At 50.6% G+C, this 19140-nt stretch overlaps 1 protein-coding gene across 1 annotated transcript in view; it reads right to left on the minus strand.

The window, feature by feature from the left end:
• The window catches only part of RNF17 (ring finger protein 17), a 733334-nt gene that overhangs the window by 682476 nt on the left and 31718 nt on the right, over positions 1-19140 (minus strand). Inside the window, exon 2 of the mRNA XM_075331310.1 lies at positions 12712-12792. Within this exon, the coding sequence (XP_075187425.1) occupies positions 12712-12792 (81 nt within the window). The remainder of the gene's footprint in view (positions 1-12711; positions 12793-19140) is intronic.

Genomic DNA, 19140 nt, shown 5'->3' on the forward strand with positions numbered 1-19140 from the left:
GACAATTGGGTGTATAGGCTATGCCTCCGGAGGCCGCACAAAGTACTACACTAAAAGTGTAAAGCCCCTCCCCTTCTGCCTATACACCCCCCGTGCTCCCACGGGCTCCTCAGTTTTGGTGCAAAAGCAAGAAGGAGGAAAAAGAATTATAAACTGGTTTAAAGTAACTTCAATCCGAAGGAATATCGGAGAACTGAAACCATTCAACATGAACAACATGTGTACACAAAAAAACAGGGGCGGGTGCTGGGTCTCCCAATTGGAGCTAGAAGAAAAGGAATTTACGGTAAGTAAACAAAATTCCCTTCTTTGTCGCTCCATTGGGAGACCCAGACAATTGGGACGTCCAAAAGCAGTCCCTGGGTGGGCAAAATAATACCTCGTAAGAGAGCCGTAAAACGGCCTCTTCCTACAGGTGGGCAACCGCCGCCTGAAGGACTCGTCTACCTAGGCTGGCATCCGCCGAAGCATAGGTATGCACCTGATAGTGTTTCGTGAAAGTGTGCAGGCTCGACCAGGTAGCCGCCTGACACACCTGCTGAGCCGTAGCCTGGTGTCTCAAAGCCCAGGACGCGCCCACGGCTCTGGTAGAATGGGCCTTCAGCCCTGAGGGAACCGGAAGCCCAGCCGAACGGTAAGCTTCGAGAATTGGCTCCTTGATCCACCGAGCCAGGGTTGATTTGGAAGCCTGTGACCCATTACGCTGGCCAGCGACAAGGACAAAGAGTGCATCCGAGCGGCGCAGGGGCACCGTACGAGAAATGTAGAGTCTGAGTGCTCTCACCAGATCTAACAAGTGCAAATCCTTTTCACATTGGTGAACTGGATGAGGACAAAAATAAGGTAAGGAGATATCCTGATTGAGATGAAAGGGGGATACCACCTTAGGGAGAAATTCCGGAACCGGACGCAGAACCACCTTGTCCTGGTGAAACACCAGGAAAGGGGCTTTGCACGACAACGCTGCTAGCTCAGACACTCTCCGAAGAGAGGTGACTGCTACTAGGAAAACCACTTTCTGCGAAAGGCGTGAGAGAGAAATATCCCTCATTGGCTCGAATGGTGGTTTCTGAAGAACCCTCAGCACCTTGTTCAGATCCCAGGGTTCTAACGGCCGCTTGTAAGGAGGAACGATGTGACAAACCCCCTGCAGGAACGTGCGTACCTGTGGAAGTCTAGCTAGGCGCTTCTGGAAAAACACAGAGCGCTGAGACTTGTCCCTTAAGGGAGCCGAGCGACAAACCCTTTTCCAGTCCAGATTGAAGGAAGGACAGAAAAGTGGGCAAGGCAAAAGGCCAGGGAGAAAAACCCTGAGCAGAGCACCACGACAGGAAAATTTTCCACGTCCTGTGGTAGATCTTGGCGGACGTTGGTTTCCTAGCCTGTCTCATAGTGGCAATGACCTCTTGAGATAATCCTGAAGACGCTAGGATCCAGGACTCAATGGCCACACAGTCAGGTTGAGGGCCGCAGAATTCAGATGGAAAAACGGCCCTTGAGACAGCAAGTCTGGTCGGTCTGGTAGTGCCCACGGTTGGCCGACCGTGAGATGCCACAGATCCGGGTACCACGACCTCCTCGGCCAGTCTGGAGCGACGAGGATGACGCGGCGGCAGTCGGCCCTGATCTTGCGTAACACCCTGGGCAACAGTGCCAGCGGAGGAAACACATAAGGGAGCTGAAACTGCGACCAATCCTGAACTAAGGCGTCTGCCGCCATAGCTCTGGGATCTTGAGACCGTGCCATGAACGTCGGTACCTTGTTGTTGTGTCGGGACGCCATGAGGTCGACGTCCGGCACCCCCCAACGGCAACAGATCTCCTGAAACACGTCCGGGTGAAGGGACCATTCCCCTGCGTCCATGCCCTGGCGACTGAGATAATCTGCTTCCCAGTTTTAAACCGCCCGGGATGTGAACTGCAGAGATGGTGGAGGCCGTGGCTTCCACCCACATCAAGATCCGCCGGACTTCCTGGAAGGCTTGCCGACTGCGCGTGCCGCCTTGGTGGTTGATGTATGCCACCGCTGTGGAATTGTCCGACTGAATTCGGATCTGCTTGCCTTCCAGCCACTGCTGGAACGCTTTCAGGGCAAGGTACACTGCCCGTATTTCCAGAACATTGATCTGAAGAGAAGACTCTTGCCGGGTCCACGTACCCTGAGCCCTGTGGTGGAGAAAAACCGCTCCCCACCCTGACAGACTCGCGTCCGTCGTGACCACCTGCCAGGATGGGGGTAGGAAGGATTTCCCCTTCGATAATGAAGTGGGAAGAAGCCACAACCGAAGTGAAGCTTTGGTCGCCTGGGAGAGAGAGACGTTCCTGTCGAGGGACGTCGGCTTCCTGTCCCATTTGCGAAGGATGTTCCATTGAAGAGGACGCAGGTGAAACTGCGCGAAAGGGACTGCCTCCATTGCTGCCACCATCTTCCCCAGGAAGTGCATGAGGCGCCTCAAGGGGTGTGCCTGACCTTGAAGGAGAGATTGTACCCCTTTCTGTAGCGACCGCTGCTTGACGAGCGGAAGCTTCACTATCGCTGAGAGGGTATGAAACTCCATGCCAAGATATGTCAGCGATTGTGCCGGTGTCAGACTTGACTTTGGAAAATTGATGATCCACCCGAAACTCTGGAGAGTCTCCAGAGTAGCATCGAGGCTGTGTTGGCATGCCTCCTGAGAGGGTGCCTTGATCAGGAGATCGTCCAAGTAAGGGATCACCGAGTGACCCTGAGAGTGGAGGACCGCTACTACAGTAGCCATAACCTTGGTGAAAACCCGTGGGGCTGTTGCCAGGCCGAACGGCAGTGCCACGAACTGCAGGTGTTCGTCTCCTATGGCGAAGCGCAAGAAGCGCTGGTGCTCTGGAGCAATCGGAACGTGGAGATAAGCATCTTTGATATCGATCGATGCAAGGAAATCTCCTTAGGACATTGAGGCGATGACGGAGCGGAGGGATTCCATCCGGAACCGCCTGGTCCTTACGTGTTTGTTGAGCAGTTTCAGGTCCAGGACAGGACGGAAAGACCCGTCCTTCTTTGGGACCACAAACAGGTTGGAGTAAAAACCGTGGCCCTGTTGCTGAAGAGGAACAGGGACCACCACTCCCTCTGCCTTCAGAGTGCCCAGCGCCTGCAGAAGAGCCTCGGCTCGCTCGGGAGGCGGGGATGACCTGAAGAATCGAGTCGGGGGACGAGAGGTGAACTCTATCTTGTAACCGTGAGACAGAATGTCTCTCACCCAGCGGTCTTTTACCCGTGGCAGCCAGGTGTCGCAAAAGCGGGAGAGCCTGCCACCGACCGAGGATGCGGATTGAGGAGGCCGAAAGTCATGAGGAAGCCGCTTTGGTAGCGGCACCTCCGGTGGTCTTTTTAGGACGTGACTTAGACCGCCATGAATCAGAGTTCCTTTGACCTTTCTGAGACCTTTTGGACGAGGAGAATTGGGACCTGCCCGCGCCCCGAAAGGACCGAAACCTCGACTGCCCCCTCCTCTGTTGGGGTATGTTCGGTTTGGGCTGGGGTAAGGATGTATCCTTTCCCTTGGATTGTTTGATGATTTCATCCAAACGCTCGCCAAACAACCGGTCGCCAGAAATTGGCAAACTAGTTAAGCGCTTTTTGGAAGCAGAATCTGCCTTCCATTCCCGTAGCCACAAGGCCCTGCGAAGTACCACCGAATTGGCGGATGCAACCGCCGTACGGCTCGCAGAGTCCAGGACAGCATTAATAGCGTAAGACGCCATTGCCGACGTCTGAGCGGTTATGGACGCCACCTGCGGCGCGGAAGTGCGTGTGGCTGCGTCAATTTGCGCTTGACCTGCTGATATAGCCTGTAGCGCCCATACGGCTGCGAATGCTGGGGCAAAAGAAGCGCCGATAGCTTCATAGATGGATTTCAACCAGAGCTCCATCTGCCTGTCAGTGGCATCTTTGAGTGAAGCCCCATCTTCCACTGCAAGAATGGATCTAGCCGCCAGTCTGGAGATTGGAGGATCCACCTTTGGACACTGAGTCCAACCTTTGACCACGTCAGGGGGAAAGGGATAACGTGTATCCTTAAGGCGCTTAGAAAAACGCTTATCTGGACAATCATGGTGATTCTGGACTGCCTCTCTGAAATCAGAGTGGTCCAGAAACATACTCTGTGTACGCTTGGGAAACCTGAAACGGAATTTCTCCTGCTGAGAAGCTGACTCCTCCACCGGAGGAGCTGAGGGAGAAATATCCAACATACGATTGATGGACGCAATAAGGTCGTTCACTATGGCGTCCCCGTCCGGAGTATCAAGATTGAGAGCGGCCTCAGGATCAGAATCCTGATCAGCTGTCTCCGCATCATCAACCAGAGATTCCCCCCGCTGAGACCCTGAACAATATGATGATGTCGAGGGAATTGTCAAGCGAGCTCGCTTAGTCGGTCTGGGACTGGGGTCTGTGTCAGAGCCCTCAGCCAGGTATCTATGAGAATCCCCGGGGGGACATTGTTGGTCCAACTGAGGGGGGCCAGGGAACAATGATTCAACAGAGTCCCTGTGCTGAGATACCGGTCTGGACTGCAAGGCTTCTAGTGTCTTAGCCATAGTCTCAGAGAGTTTATCCTTAAAGACTGCAAACTCCGTCCCTGTCATCTGGACAGTGTCAGCAGGTGGAGCCCCCTGGGCCCCCCCTAGCAGAGGCTCCGGCTGAGTAAGTGCAGCAGGGGCCGAGCAGTGCACACAGTGAGGGTCAGTGGAACCTGCCGGTAGCGGCGTCGTACATGCGGCGCAGGCAGCATAGTAAGCCTGTGTTTTGGCACCCCTGCCTTTTGTGGGCGCCATGCTATTGTCTTCCCTGAGTAACACAATAGGGAATATAGCCAGAAAGCAACTGTGCACTATACAGTGTAAAATATATACCATAAACATACAATTACACTTCTGCACAATGGGGCTAGCACCACAGGTGCTGCTTACCACCCGCTTAAAGCGGTTGTGAGGCCACCAGAATCCCTGCCTGGGTCTCCCAGAATTTGTCCCCCTCTGCAGCGTCCGAGGAGCTGACAGGAATGGCTGCCGGCGTCCTGAGGAGAGGAGGGAGCCGTGGGCGTGACCCAGAAAGTGCGGGAACTGGTGCCTCACAGTGCACAGTGAGGGGGGTGGAGTATGCAAAGCATGCTCCAGCCCTCACTGCTGCTCGTCTGTACAGCGTCCCGCCCTTCCCCTGCCTGTCAGGGCTGTGGGCGGGAGGAGGAAACACTAGGCCGTACAAGCCGGGGACTCAAGTAATAAGCGCGGCTGCCATAAAAGCGCGGCCGCGCGGAAGTCCCCGGCGCACTACAAGTCCCAGCCGCGCCTCAGTGTTAAAAACATGGCGGCGGCGGTAGTGCGGTAGTCCCCCTACATAAACACACTCAGCGACGCTGAGTGTGTAATGGCACATTAACCCGGTCAGCGCCGCGGTCCCCAGTGCACTAGCACACCCAGCAATGCTGGAGTGTTGCTGTGCGCGGTCCCCACGGGGACACAGAGTACCTCCAAGTAGCAGGGCCATGTCCCTGAACGATACCCAGCTCCTATCCAGCAGGCTCCCAGGAGTTGTGGATGAAGCACGGTCTCAGTGCCTGGAGACCGATAGGATCCCACTTCACCCAGAGCCCTAAGGGGGATGGGGAAGGAAAACAGCATGTGGGCTCCAGCCTCCGTACCCGCAATGGATACCTCAACCTTAACAACACCGCCGACAAGAGTGGGGTGAGAAGGGAGCATGCTGGGGGCCCTATATGGGCCCACTTTTCTTCCATCCGACATAGTCAGCAGCTGCTGCTGACCCATCTATGGAGCTGTGCGTGCATGTCTGCCTCCTTCGCACAAAGCATAAAAACTGAGGAGCCCGTGGGAGCACGGGGGGTGTATAGGCAGAAGGGGAGGGGCTTTATACTTTTAGTGTAGTACTTTGTGCGGCCTCCGGAGGCATAGCCTATACACCCAATTGTCTGGGTCTCCCAATGGAGCGACAAAGAAATTCTTAATTTCACTAAGTATTTTTTTCTGAGCATGGCAATTTATACATATATATTGCAGACGATGTCCTGGGACAAGAACTCTGTTCTTAAAAAGGGGTATTCCTGAAGGGATTTATCTGTGTCCCCTAATAAAGACTACGTGAAAGATTTTACTGTTAAAGTACAAAGAAGGGAATTTTGTTACTTACCGTAAATTCCTTTTCTTCTAGCTCCTATTGGGAGACCCAGACGATTGGGTGTATAGTACTGCCTCCGGAGGCCACACAAAGCATTACACTAAAAAGTGTAAGGCCCCTCCCCTTCTGGCTATACACCCCCAGTGGGATCACTGGCTCACCAGTTTTAGTGCAAAAGCAAGAAGGAGGAAAGCCAATAACTGGTTTAAACAAATTCACTCCGAAGTAACATCGGAGAACTGAAAACCATTCAACATGAACAACATGTGTACCCGAAAAAACAACCAAAAATCCCGAAGGACAACAGGGCGGGTGCTGGGTCTCCCAATAGGAGCTAGAAGAAAAGGAATTTACGGTAAGTAACAAAATTCCCTTCTTCTTCGGCGCTCCATTGGGAGACCCAGACGATTGGGACGTCCAAAAGCTGTCCCTGGGTGGGTAAAGAAATACCTCATGTTAGAGCTGCAAAGACAGCCCTCCCCTACGGGGAGGCAACTGCCGCCTGCAGGACTCTTCTACCTAGGCTGGCGTCCGCCGAAGCATAGGTATGCACCTGATAATGTTTGGTGAAAGTGTGCAGACTCGACCAGGTAGCTACCTGGCACACCTGTTGAGCCGTAGCCTGGTGTCGTAATGCCCAGGACGCACCCACGGCTCTGGTAGAATGGGCCTTCAGCCCTGATGGAACCGGAAGCCCCGCAGAACGGTAGGCTTCCAGAATTGGTTCCTTGATCCATCGAGCCAGGGTGGATTTTGCAGCCTGCGATCCCTTGCGCTGACCAGTGACAAGGACAAAGAGTGCATCCGAGCGGCGCAGGGGCGCCGTGCGGGAATGTAGATTCTGGGTGTTCTACACCAGATCCAACAATGCAAGCCATTACATATCGATGAAATGGATAAAAGGAAGGTAAGGAGATATCCTGATTGTGATAAAAAGGGGATACCACCTTAGGGAAAAACTCTGGGATCGGACGCAGCACTACCTTATCTTGGTGAACACCAGGAAGGGAGCTTTGGATGACCGCGCTGCTAGTTCGGACACTCTCCGAAGAGACGTGACCGCTACCAGAAAAGCCACTTTCTGTGAAAGTCGAGAAAGTGAAAACATCCCTCAGAGGCTCGAAGGGCGGCTCCTGGAGAGCAATTAATACCCTGTGCAGATCCCATGGGTCTAATGGCCTCCTGTACGGAGGGACAATGTGATAACCCCCCTGCAGGAACGTGCGTACCTGAGGAAGTCATACTAGGCGCTTCTGAAAGAATACCTACAGCGCTGCGACTTGTCCTTTAAGGGAGCCGAGCGACAAACCTTTTCCCAATCCAGATGCAGGAAGGGAGGAAAAAGGAGACAATGCAAATGGCCAGGGAGACACTCCCGAAGCAGAGCACCAAGATAAGAATATCTTCCACGTCTTGTGGTAGATCTTGGCAGACGTCGGCTTCCTAGCCCGTCTCATGGTGGCAATGACGTCTTGAGATAATCCTGAAGACGCCAGGATCTCGGACTCGATGGCCATACAGTCAGGATCAGGGCCGTAGAATTCAGTGGAAAAAACGGCCCTTGGGACAGTAAGTCTGGCCGGTCTGAGAGTGCCCACGGTTGGCCGACCGTGAGATGCCACAGATCCGGGAACCACGACCTCCTCGGCCAGTCTGGGACGACGAGGATGGCGCGGTGGCAAGCGGAGCTGAGCTTGCGTAGCACTCTGGGCAACAGTGCCAGAGATGGAAACACATAGGGTAGCTGGAACTGCGACCAGAGCCGCCAGAGCTCTTTGCTCGTGAGACCGCGCCATGAAAATCGGGACCTTGTTGTTGTGCCGAGACGCCATTAGGTCGACGTCCGGCATCCCCCAGCTGCTACAGATTTCCTGACACCATTCTGGGTGCAGAGGCCATTCCTCTGCGTCCATGCCCAGGCGACTGAGGAAGTCTGCTTCCCAATTTTCTACGCCCGGGATGTGAACTGCGGATATGGTGGATGCTCTGTCCCCCACCCACGTCAGAATCCGCCGGATTGCCTGGTAGGCTTGGCGATGCGTGTTCCGCCTTGGTGGGCGATGTCTGCCACCGCTGTGGAATTGTCCGACTGAATTCGGATCCGTTTTCCTTCCAGCCACTGCTGGAAGGCTTGCAGGGCAAGATACACTGCCCAGATTTCCAGAACATTGATCCGAAGGATGGACTCCTGTGAAGAGAGTCCTTGACCGTCTGAGAAGGGAAACGTTCCCGTCTAGGGACGTCGACTCCCCAACCCATTGGCAAAGCATGTCCCATTGAAGTGGACGCAGATGAAACTGCGCGAAAGTGACTGCCTCTGCATGAGGCGTCTTAAGGGGTGTGACTGGCCTTGAAGGAGAGACTGCACCCCCGTCTGTCCTCCTTCGCACAAAGCAGAAAACTGGTGAGCCAGTGATCCCACTGGGGGTGTATAGCCAGAAGGGGAGGGGCCTTACACTTTTTAGTGTAATGCTTTGTGTGGCCTCCGGAGGCAGTACTATACACCCAATCGTCTGGGTCTCCCAATGGAGCGCCGAAGAAAAATCTCTTATCTCTGTGGCTTATAACACATCATATTCCGCAGCGCTGTACAGATCCAATACTCACATCAGCCTATCTACCGTATTTTTCTTTTTATAAGACGCACTGGATTATAAGACGCACCCCAATTTTAGAGGAGGAAAATAGGAGGGGTGGGGGCTCAATCTTAAAATGGGGGGTCCTTCTCATAGATCTAGTGCGGAGGCAGATTGGTCACCACAGCCATTTTCTTGAGGACCAACCTCTGGCAGTTCAATGGACCCAGCAGCGCACTGGCAGACCAATGATACCCGCCGCCGCGATACCCCGGGAATGCAATTATTGCTGACCCCCTTTCCTGTGACCCTCCTGAGCAGCTCAACTGCAGTGACACCCCCTCTCTGAGCCCTCAGTATCACCAACCCTGCCTCCTGTGACCCCGCTCCACCACCACCGCCCCGGTAAGGCAAATCCGCATAAGACGCTTCCCCCATTTTTCCACCAGTTTTTTGTTTGCTTTTTTTGGGGGGGAGGGAGAGTGTGTCTTATAGTCCAGAAAATATAATAATGTCTAAATCGAATACAAATAAAGGACCAATTTCCTAAGTAGCCAATAAACTCCTCAGTATGTTTTTGGAGAGTGAATGTACACCCAAAAACATGGAAAGAACATGCAAACTCTATGCAGATGTTGTCCTTCTATAGATCTACATGTGGAGAGCAAGAGCGGGTGTCTGCACGAGACAGACATGTACATGTTACAACTATCACTCATTCTAAACAAAAAGATAGGTTGTGAAGAAATAAGCAACCAAAAACATTGTGCCCATATTAAAAAGTTATTCGATCAACAAAGAAAGAATGCACAATTAACAATATATTCAAATGGTATTAGAATTACAAAAGCTAGAGCTTAGTATAAATGGGTGGACAACGCAGTGTAAACCTTCAGAAAAACAAAGGAGATACCGTATTTTTCGGACCATAAGACGCACTTTTTTCCCCCCAAATGTTGGGGGAAAGTTGGGGGTGCGTCTTATGGTCTGACTATAGGGCTGCGGCCGAGAATAAGGGTGCTGCGGTGGAGTCGGTCATTGGGGGCACGAGTAGGCAGCAGCAGCGCCTGCCGTGACCACGTGGGCCCGCTCATTACATATGCACGCCCATCTCTCAGCGCAGAAGCCGGCACTGACACGTGGGCGGGAGGACGAGTGGGGACGCGCGCATAGTAAAGAGCCGGTCCGCATGATCACCCCTGGCAATTACAGCCTGGAGTGATCATGTGCGGCTGTATTCACTGCTCCCCGTGCGTCATCATCAGCGCGGGGTGCAGTGAATCAGTGTACTCACCCATCCCCGTGTGTAGAGCCGTCCCCCTGCAGCACGCAATGTCTTCCTGTCTGTGCCAGTCAGCTGATCGGCACAGACAGGAAGACATCGCGATGTTGCAGGGGAACGGCTCCACACACACAGGTCAGCGTGCCAGAGAGGCAGATGATCGGTGCTGCAGGGAGTGAGGAAAAGGTGAGTATAAACGTTTATTTTTTTTTCTCTGTGCTATAGGATACAGGCCATATACCAGGATGGTATATGAGCACGATGGGGGCATATAGCAGGATGGGAGTATATGAGCAGGATGGATGGTGGTATATGAACAGGATGGGGGTATATGAACAGGATGGATGGGGGGTATATGAACAGGATGGGAGGTATATGAACAGGATGGATGGGGGGTATATGAACAGGATGGATGGGGGGTATATGAACAGGATGGATGGGGGGGTATATGAACAGGATGGATGGGGGGGTATATGAACAGGATGGGGGTATATGAACAGGATGGATGGGGGGTATATGAAGAGGATGGGGGGGTATATGAAGAGGATGGGGGGGTATATGAAGAGGATGGGGGGGTATATGAACAGGATGGGGGGGTATATGAACAGGATGGGGGGGTATATGAACAGGATGGGGGGTATATGAACAGGATGGATGGGGGGTATATGAACAGGATGGGGGTATATGAACAGGATGGATGGGGGGTATATGAACAGGATGGATGGGGGGTATATGAACAGGATGGATGGGGGGTATATGAACAGGATGGGGGTATATGAACAGGATGGGGGGTATATGAACAGGATGGGGGGTATATGAACAGGATGGGGGGTATATGAACAGGATGGGGGGTATATGAACAGGATGGGGGGTATATGAACAGGATGGGGGTATATGAACAGGATGGGAGTATATGAACAGGATGGGGGTATATGAACAGGATGGGGTATATGAACAGGATGGGAGTATATGAACAGGATGGGGTATATGAACAGGATGGGAGTATATGAACAGGATGGGGTATATGAACAGGATGGGAGTATATGAGCAGGATGGATGGTGGGGTATATGAACAGGATGGGAGTATATGAGCATATACAAGGCTGGAGGATCATTACCAGGATGGGGTACCTTAGTAGAGAATTTGGGGACATTACCCCATAACAGTGTCAGCAGCAGATCCTCGCCCCATAACAGTGTGTCATGACCACATTTTTTTGCTTTAAGTTTTATTTTCCTATTTTCCTCCTCTAAAACCAAGGTGCGTCTTATAGTCCGGTGCGTCTTATAGTCCGAAAAATACGGTAACTTCTATGCATATAGTAAGAACACGCATCTGCCATGCGGCTTAGGTGCATTGAGCACAATACTGGATTAAAGGGAACCTGTCAGGTGCAATATGCAGCCAGGATCACAAGCAGTTCTGGGTGCATATTGCTAATCCCTGCCTAATCGTCCCTGTATACACTGGCATAGATAAAAGAGATCTTTAGAAAAAAGTATTTCTAAAGATCTTTTATCGAATGCTAATGAGCTCGGGGTCTAGTCCCCTAGGCGTTGCTTCCCTTGAATAGTCAGCTTTATTAGCATGTTAGTATGCCCCTGTGGGCGTACTAAGCCCGGAGTTTCGGTCATGCGCACTATGAAGTCGAGTGTACGTGTCCCGGTAATAAACTGAAGTAGTGCACGTGACTGAAAGTCCAGGATCATGCGCACTTACCCGAAATAAAGCGTCGGACGCGATGGCAGCGGAGAGGTGATGCTGCGCATTCATTAGCATGTTAATATGTCCAGAAGGGCGTACTAACATGCTAATGGAGCCGACTAGCCAGGGGAACCAACGCCCAGGGGACTAGCCTCCTTCCTCATTAGCATACGGTAAAAGATCTTTACAAATACTTTTTTCTACAGATCTCTATCTATTCTACTGTATAGCGGGACGGTTAAGCAGGGATTAGCATTATACACCCAGAACTGCTTGTGGTTCTAGGTGCATATTGGACCTGACAGGTTCCCTTTAACTCAGTAGTAGTGGTAGCAACATATTAGTGGCAGGCAGAATAGAGGAAAATGAAGTATGTGCTAAGCAGAATGAAGGTCGTCTGTGTGTCCCTCTTGCTCCAATGCCCTCCTTCATCGGCATGTCATGTGGCACAATATATTTGTTTTTGATTGCTTTTTTTTTTTACACAACCTTTTTGTTGTATTTGTATGAATGGAATCAAAATGGCCCTAGTTACGTTAATTTTCTAAAAAGATAGTGCCATCACTCATCCTAACCTAGACCAGATTCGTCCTATACAAAAAATGTCTTTCATTTCGGTTGGCGGGTTTGTATTTGAACTTATTCACAATTTTTAGGCTTTTAGAATAGAAAAGAAAAAAAAAAAAAAAAAGGCCAAGAACACCTCTTGTAGTGCTCCATGTAGAAGGAGCTGTACATGCGTATCACCACTTCACTCATTATGGGGTTGCCAAGGACGGAGCTCAGCTTTTTCTGGGAGTTCAATAGAAAATGCTTGGAGCGATTATTCGCATGTTCTGTCACCATTCGATTCAGATGGAGCTGTGCCCATTTATAAACACCCCCCCCCCCCACTGACAAGCTATTTATCACTTATCCTACATATAGGTGACCACCACTACTGGAGACCTTAACCCTTTAACTGCCTTCTTACCTGCAATTAGAGGGCAAACATTCTATTGATGAGATAGACGCTATTTCATCCTCCAAGGTGGAAGCATTGGAAGCAGGAATCCTTTACATTAAAAGAAATAAAAGTAGAAATGTTGTTTAGAGATTATTTCCAATTGTGTAAAAATGAATGTTTCTCCAGGTCCTGCCTGTTAGCTTAGTATATCTGACCACCAGAAGAAGCTGCATAGTAAAAAAAAGGGAAATGCGCACTGGACTGTGTACGGACCTCGCAGTGTGCACTATTGCCCTGGGAAGAAACCTTTCTTCCATGTACCTGTAATCTGGAATTTTTAGGTTTGCAATTGTATTCATGACCACTGGGTCATCTACATACGTATAAAATACATTCATGCATATTTTGATTGATGCTAAAGTACATATCCTTTCTTGTTACCCATGTGCTGTTCTGTGTCTTTATACTTTTTTTGCTCTTTAAAACACTAAATTATACACATAATATAATAAAGAACATTTGAGCCCAAAACGCGTTTTTCTCCTTTTTGTAATGAACTGCATTTGGAGTGGATATTTGCCATTTTTGTGAACCTTTATTCTGTGCCAAATTTTCTTTATAGCAATGCCCCTGATGGATCCATTTGTGTTAACTCCTTCAGCCCCCGGGCACATTCCGTTATTGTTTTTCGCTCCCCTTCTTCCGAGAGGCGTAACTTTTTTATTTTTCCATCAATCTAGCCATATGAGGGCTTGTTTTTTGCGGGACGAGTTGTACTTTTAAATGAAACCATAAGTTTTACCATATAGTGTACTGGAAAACGGCAAAAAAATTCCAAGTGCGGAAAAACTGCAAAAAAAGTGTGATCGTACAATAGTTTTTGGGATATTTTATTCACTGTGTTCACTATATGGTAAAACCGAGATATCTATGTGATGCCTCAGGTCAATGTGAGTTTGTAGACACCAAACATGTATAGGTTTACTTGTATCTAAGGGGTTAAAAAAAATTCACAAGCTTGTCCAAAGAAGGGAATTTTGTTACTTACCGTAAATTCCTTTTCTTCTAGCTCCAATTGGGAGACCCAGACGATTGGGTGTATAGCTACTGCCTCCGGAGGCCACACAAAGTATTACACTAAAAAGTGTAAGGCCCCTCCCCTTCTGGCTATACACCCCCCCGTGGGAGCACGGGTCCTTCAGTTTTAGTGCAAAAGCAAGAAGGAGGAAAGCCAATAACTGGTTAAACAAATTCAATCCGAAGGAACCTCGGAGAACTGAAACCATTCAACATGAACAACATGTGTACCCGAAACAACCAAAAATCCCGAAGGAAACAGGGCGGGTGCTGGGTCTCCCAATTGGAGCTAGAAGAAAAGGAATTTACGGTAAGTAACAAAATTCCCTTCTTCTTCGGCGCTCCATTGGGAGACCCAGACGATTGGGACGTCCAAAAGCAGTCCCTGGGTGGGTAAATTAATACCTCAAGTTAGGGCCGTAAAACAGCCCTTCCCTACATGGAGGCAACCGCCGCCTGCAGGACTCTTCTACCTAGGCTGGCATCCGCCTAAGCGTAGGCATGCACCTGATAATGCTTGGTGAAAGTGTGCAGACTCGACCAGGTAGCTGCCTGGCACACCTGATGAGCCGTAGCCTGGTGCCGTAATGCCCAGGACGCACCCACGGCTCTGGTAGAATGGGCCTTCAGCCCTGATGGAACCGGAAGCCCATCAGAACGGTAGGCTTCAAGAATTGGTTCATTGATCCATCGAGCCAGGGTGGATTTTGAAGCCTGCGACTCTTTACGCTGACCAGCGACAAGCAGGGCTGTGGAGTCGGAGTTGGAGTCGTGGAGTCGGAGTCGGAGCTCATTTTGGTGGAGTCGGAGTCGGAGTTGGAGTCGGTATAAAATGCACCGACTCCGACTCCTAAAATATATAATAAATTGGGGACAGGAGTGCAATGCAGAATGTGCTGAATATTTTACTAAATAATAACATTTAGTATAATGCTTATATTTAAGTGAAAAATTTATTGTAGTATAATGTGAACATCAGACATTTAATTGTTTTTATGATACAATAATCAAGATATTTGGATAGAACATAAAATATTTATTGGATACAACTTTAGAACACAAAAAACTAATAAATTGTAAATATGTAATATTATATATATATACACAGTGTATATACACACACAAGATATATATGTAATCTACTGTATATTACATAGTGTATTACATATTTACAATTTATTACAGTTTTTTGTGTTCTAAAGTTGTATCCAATAAATATATTTTATGTTCTATCCAAATATCTTGATTATTGTATCATAAAAATTATTAAATGTCTAATGTTCACATACACATATTCATGTACTACAATAAATTTTTCACCTAACTATAAGCAATATATGTAGGAGCCGGAGTCGGAGCCGGAGTCGGAGTCGGAGCCGGAGTCGGTGCAAGAGAATTTGAGGAGTCGGAGTCGGAGTCGGAGTCGAAGGTTTGGCTTACCGACTCCACAGCCCTGGCGACAAGTACAAAGAGTGCCTCCGAGCGGCGCAGGGGCGCCGCACGGGAAATGTAGATTCTGAGTACTCTCACCAGATCCAACCAATGCAAATCCATTTCATCTCGATGAACTGGATGATGACAAAAGGAAGGTAAGGAGATATCCTGATTGAGATGAAGGGGGGATACCACCTTAGGGATAAACTCCTAAATCGGGCGCAGTACTACCTTGTCTTGGTGAAACACCCGGAAGGGAGCTTTGGAGGACCGCGCTGCTAGCTCGGACACTCTCCGAAGAGATATGACCGCTACCAGAAGGCCACTTTCTGTGAAAGTCGAGAAAGTGAAACATCCCTCAGAGGCTCGAAGGGCGGGTTCTGGAGAGCAAATAGTACCCTGTTCAGATCCCATGGGTCTAACGGCCTCTTGTACGGAGGGACAATGTGACCAACCCCCTCCAGGAACGTGCGTACCTGAGGAAGCCGTACTAGGCGCTTCTGAAAGACTACAGACAGCGCTGGGACTCGTCCTTTAAGGGAGCCGAGCGACAAACCTTTTTCCAAACAAGATTGCAGGAAAAGTAGGCAATGCTGATGGCTAGGGAGACACTCCCTGAGCAGAACACTAAGATAAGAATATCTTCCACGAGTTGTGGTAGATCTTAGCAGACGTCGGCTTGCTAGCCCGTCTCATGGTGGCAATGACGCCTTGAGATAATCCTGAAGACGCTAGGATCCAGGACTCAATGGTCACCAGTCAGGTTCAGGGCCGTAGAATTCAGATGGAAAAACGGCCCTTGGGACCGCAAGTCTGGCCGGCCTGGTAGTGCCCACGGTTGCCGACCGTGCGATGCCACAGATCCGGGTACCACGACCTCCTCGGCCAGTCTGGGGCGACGAGGATGGCGCGGCGGCAATCGGTAGCTGGAACTGCGACCAATCCTGAACTAAAGCGCCTGCCGCCAGAGCTCTTTGATCGTGAGACCGCGCCATGAAAATCGGGACCTTGTTGTTGTGCCGAGACGCCATTAGGTCGACGTCCGGCCCCCCCCAGCGGCTACAGATTTCTTGAAACCCGTCCGGGTTATGCTCTGTCTTCCACCCACATCCGAATCCGCCGGACTTCCTGGGAGGCTTGCCGACTGCGTGTTCCCCTTGGTGGTTGATATATGCCACCGCTGTAGAGTTGTCCACCTGAATTCGGATCTGTTTGCCTTCCAGCCACTGCTGGAAGGCTTGCAGGGCACGATACACTGCCCAGATTTCCAGAACAGTGATCTGAAGGGTGGACTCCTCTGAAGAGAGTCCTTGACCGTCTGAAAAAAGGGGGACGTTCCTGTCTAGGGACGTCGACTTCCCATCTCATTGGCGAAGAATGTCCCATTGAAGCGGACGCAGATGAAACTGCGCGAAAGGAACTGCCTCTGCATGAGGCGCCTTAAGGGGTGTGACTGGCCTTGAAGGAGAGACTGCACCCCCGTCTGGAGTGAACGCTGTTTGTCCGGCGGGAGCTTCACTATCGCTGAGAGAGTGTGAAGCTCCATGCCAAGATATGTCAGCGATTGGGTCGGTGTTAGATTTAACTTTGAAAAGTTGATGATCCACCCGAAACTCTGGGGAGTCTCCAGCACCACGTTCCGGCTGTGTTGACATGCCTCTTGAGAGGGTGCCTTGATGAGTAGATCGTCCAAGTAAGGGATCACAGAGTGACCCTGAGAGTGCGGGACTGCTCCCACTGCTGCCATGATCTTGGTGAAAACCCGTGGGGCTGTCGCCAGACCGAAGGGCAGAGCTACGAACTGAAGATGCTCGTCTTCAATAACGAATCGTAGCAAACGCCGGTGCCTTGGAGCAATCGGCACGTGGAGATAAGCATCCTGATGTCAAATGATGCTAGGAAATCTCCTTGAGACATTGAGGCCATGATGGAGCGGAGGGATTCCATCCGGAACCGCCTGGTTTTCACATGCTTGTTGAGCAGTTTCAGGTCCAGAACGGAACGGAAGAGCCGTCTTTTTTTTTTTTTTTTTTTTTTTTTTTTGGCCCCACAACCAGATTGGAGTAAAAATCGTATCTTGTTCCTGAGGAGGAACAGGGATTACCACTCCTTCTGCCTGCAGAAGAGCATCGGCTCGGTCGGGAGGTGAGGAAGTTCTGAAGAATCGAGCCGGGGGACGAGAACAGAACTCCATCCTGTACACGTGAGACAAACTGTCTCTCACCCACCGGTCTTTGACCTGTGGCAGCTAAATGTCGCCAAAGCGGGGGAGTCTGCCACCGACCGCGGATGCGGAGAGAGAGGGCTGAAAGTCATGAGGAAACCGCCTTGGTCGTGGTTCCTCCGGCTGCCTTCCTTGGGCGTGATTGAGCCCGCCAGGAATCTGCGCACCTCTGAGCCTTTTGAGTCCTTTTGGCTCACCAAACAGTCTGTCACCAGATAATGGAAACCTGGTTAAGCACTTTTTTGGAAGCAGAATCTGCTTTCCATTCCCTCAACCACAAGGCTCTGCGTAAAACCACGGAGTTGGCGGACGCCACTGACGTACGGCTCGTAGAGTCCAGGACAGCATTAATAGCGTAAGTCGCAATGCAGACATTGCGAGGTTAAGGACGCCACCTGCGGCACAGATGTACATGTGACAGTGTCCACCTGCGCAAGACCAGCTGAAAAAGCTTGGAGTGCCCCTACGGCTGCGAATGCCGGAGCAACCGACCCGCCGATAGCTTCATAGACAGATTTCAACCAAAGGTCCATCTGTCTGTCAATGGCATCTTTAAGTGAAGTCCCATCTTCCACTGCAACTATGGACCTAGCCGCAAGCCTGGAGATTGGGGGATCCACCTTTGGACACTGGGTCCAGCGCTTGACCACGTCAGGGGGAAAGGGATAACGTGTATCCTTAATACGTTTGGAGAAACGCTTATCTGGAGAAGCGTGGTGTTTCTGGACTGCTTCTCTGAAGTCAGAGTGACCAGAAAAGTACTCAATATACGCTTGAGATACTGAAATGGGATTTCTCCTGCTGTGAAGCTGAGTCCTCCACTGGAGGAGCTGAGGGAGACAGATCCACCAGTCTATTGATGGACGCTATAAGATCATTCACTATGGCGTCACCATCCGGTGTATCCGGATTGAGAGCGGTCTCAGGATCAGAGTCCTGATCAGCTACGTCTGCCTCAACATACAGAGAGTCCTCCTGCTGGGACCCTGACCCGTGATGAAGCCGAGTGCCGCTGCCAGCGAACTCGCTTAGGCTGTCTGGGACTGTCGTCCGTGTCAGAGCCTGCACCCTGGGATGCATGGGACCCCCCCGGAGCACTGATTTGTTCCAAATGAGGGTGGCCAGGGGCATTGAATCAACATTGCCCATGGTCTGTCTGGACTGCAAAGTCTCTAAGATGTTAGTCATAGTCACAGACAATCTATCAGCCGAAACTGCAACTCCGTCCCTGTCCCTGGACAGGGTTCACAGGTGGTTCCTTTGGCCACCTCTAGCAGAGACCGCGGCTGACCAAGTGCTACAGGGAAGCATTGCACACAATGGGGGTCAGTGGAACCTGCCGTGTGGAACAGTATCACGTGCAGTACCAGCAGCATAGAAAGCCTGTGCCTTGGCACCCTTGCTTTTTCGCTGCTGTTGTCTAGCCATCTAGGAGTATATAGCCAAGAATAGCGACCGTACAGTGAATGTATAGCATACAAGCATACAGTACAAATAAACACTTCAGCACATGCAATACAAGCAGCATAGAAAGCCTGTGCCTTAGCACCGTTGCTTTTTGCTGCTGTTGTCCAGCCATCTAGGAGTATATAGCCAAGAATAGCGACCGTACAGTGCAGTGTATAGCATACAAGCATAAAGTACAAATGAACACTTCAGCACATGCAATACAGGCAGCATAGAAAACCTGTGCCTTAGCACCCTTGCTTTTTGCTGCTGTT

This window comes from Anomaloglossus baeobatrachus (genome assembly GCF_048569485.1).
Source record: "Anomaloglossus baeobatrachus isolate aAnoBae1 chromosome 2 unlocalized genomic scaffold, aAnoBae1.hap1 SUPER_2_unloc_1, whole genome shotgun sequence".
NCBI classification, from domain to species: domain Eukaryota; kingdom Metazoa; phylum Chordata; class Amphibia; order Anura; family Aromobatidae; genus Anomaloglossus; species Anomaloglossus baeobatrachus.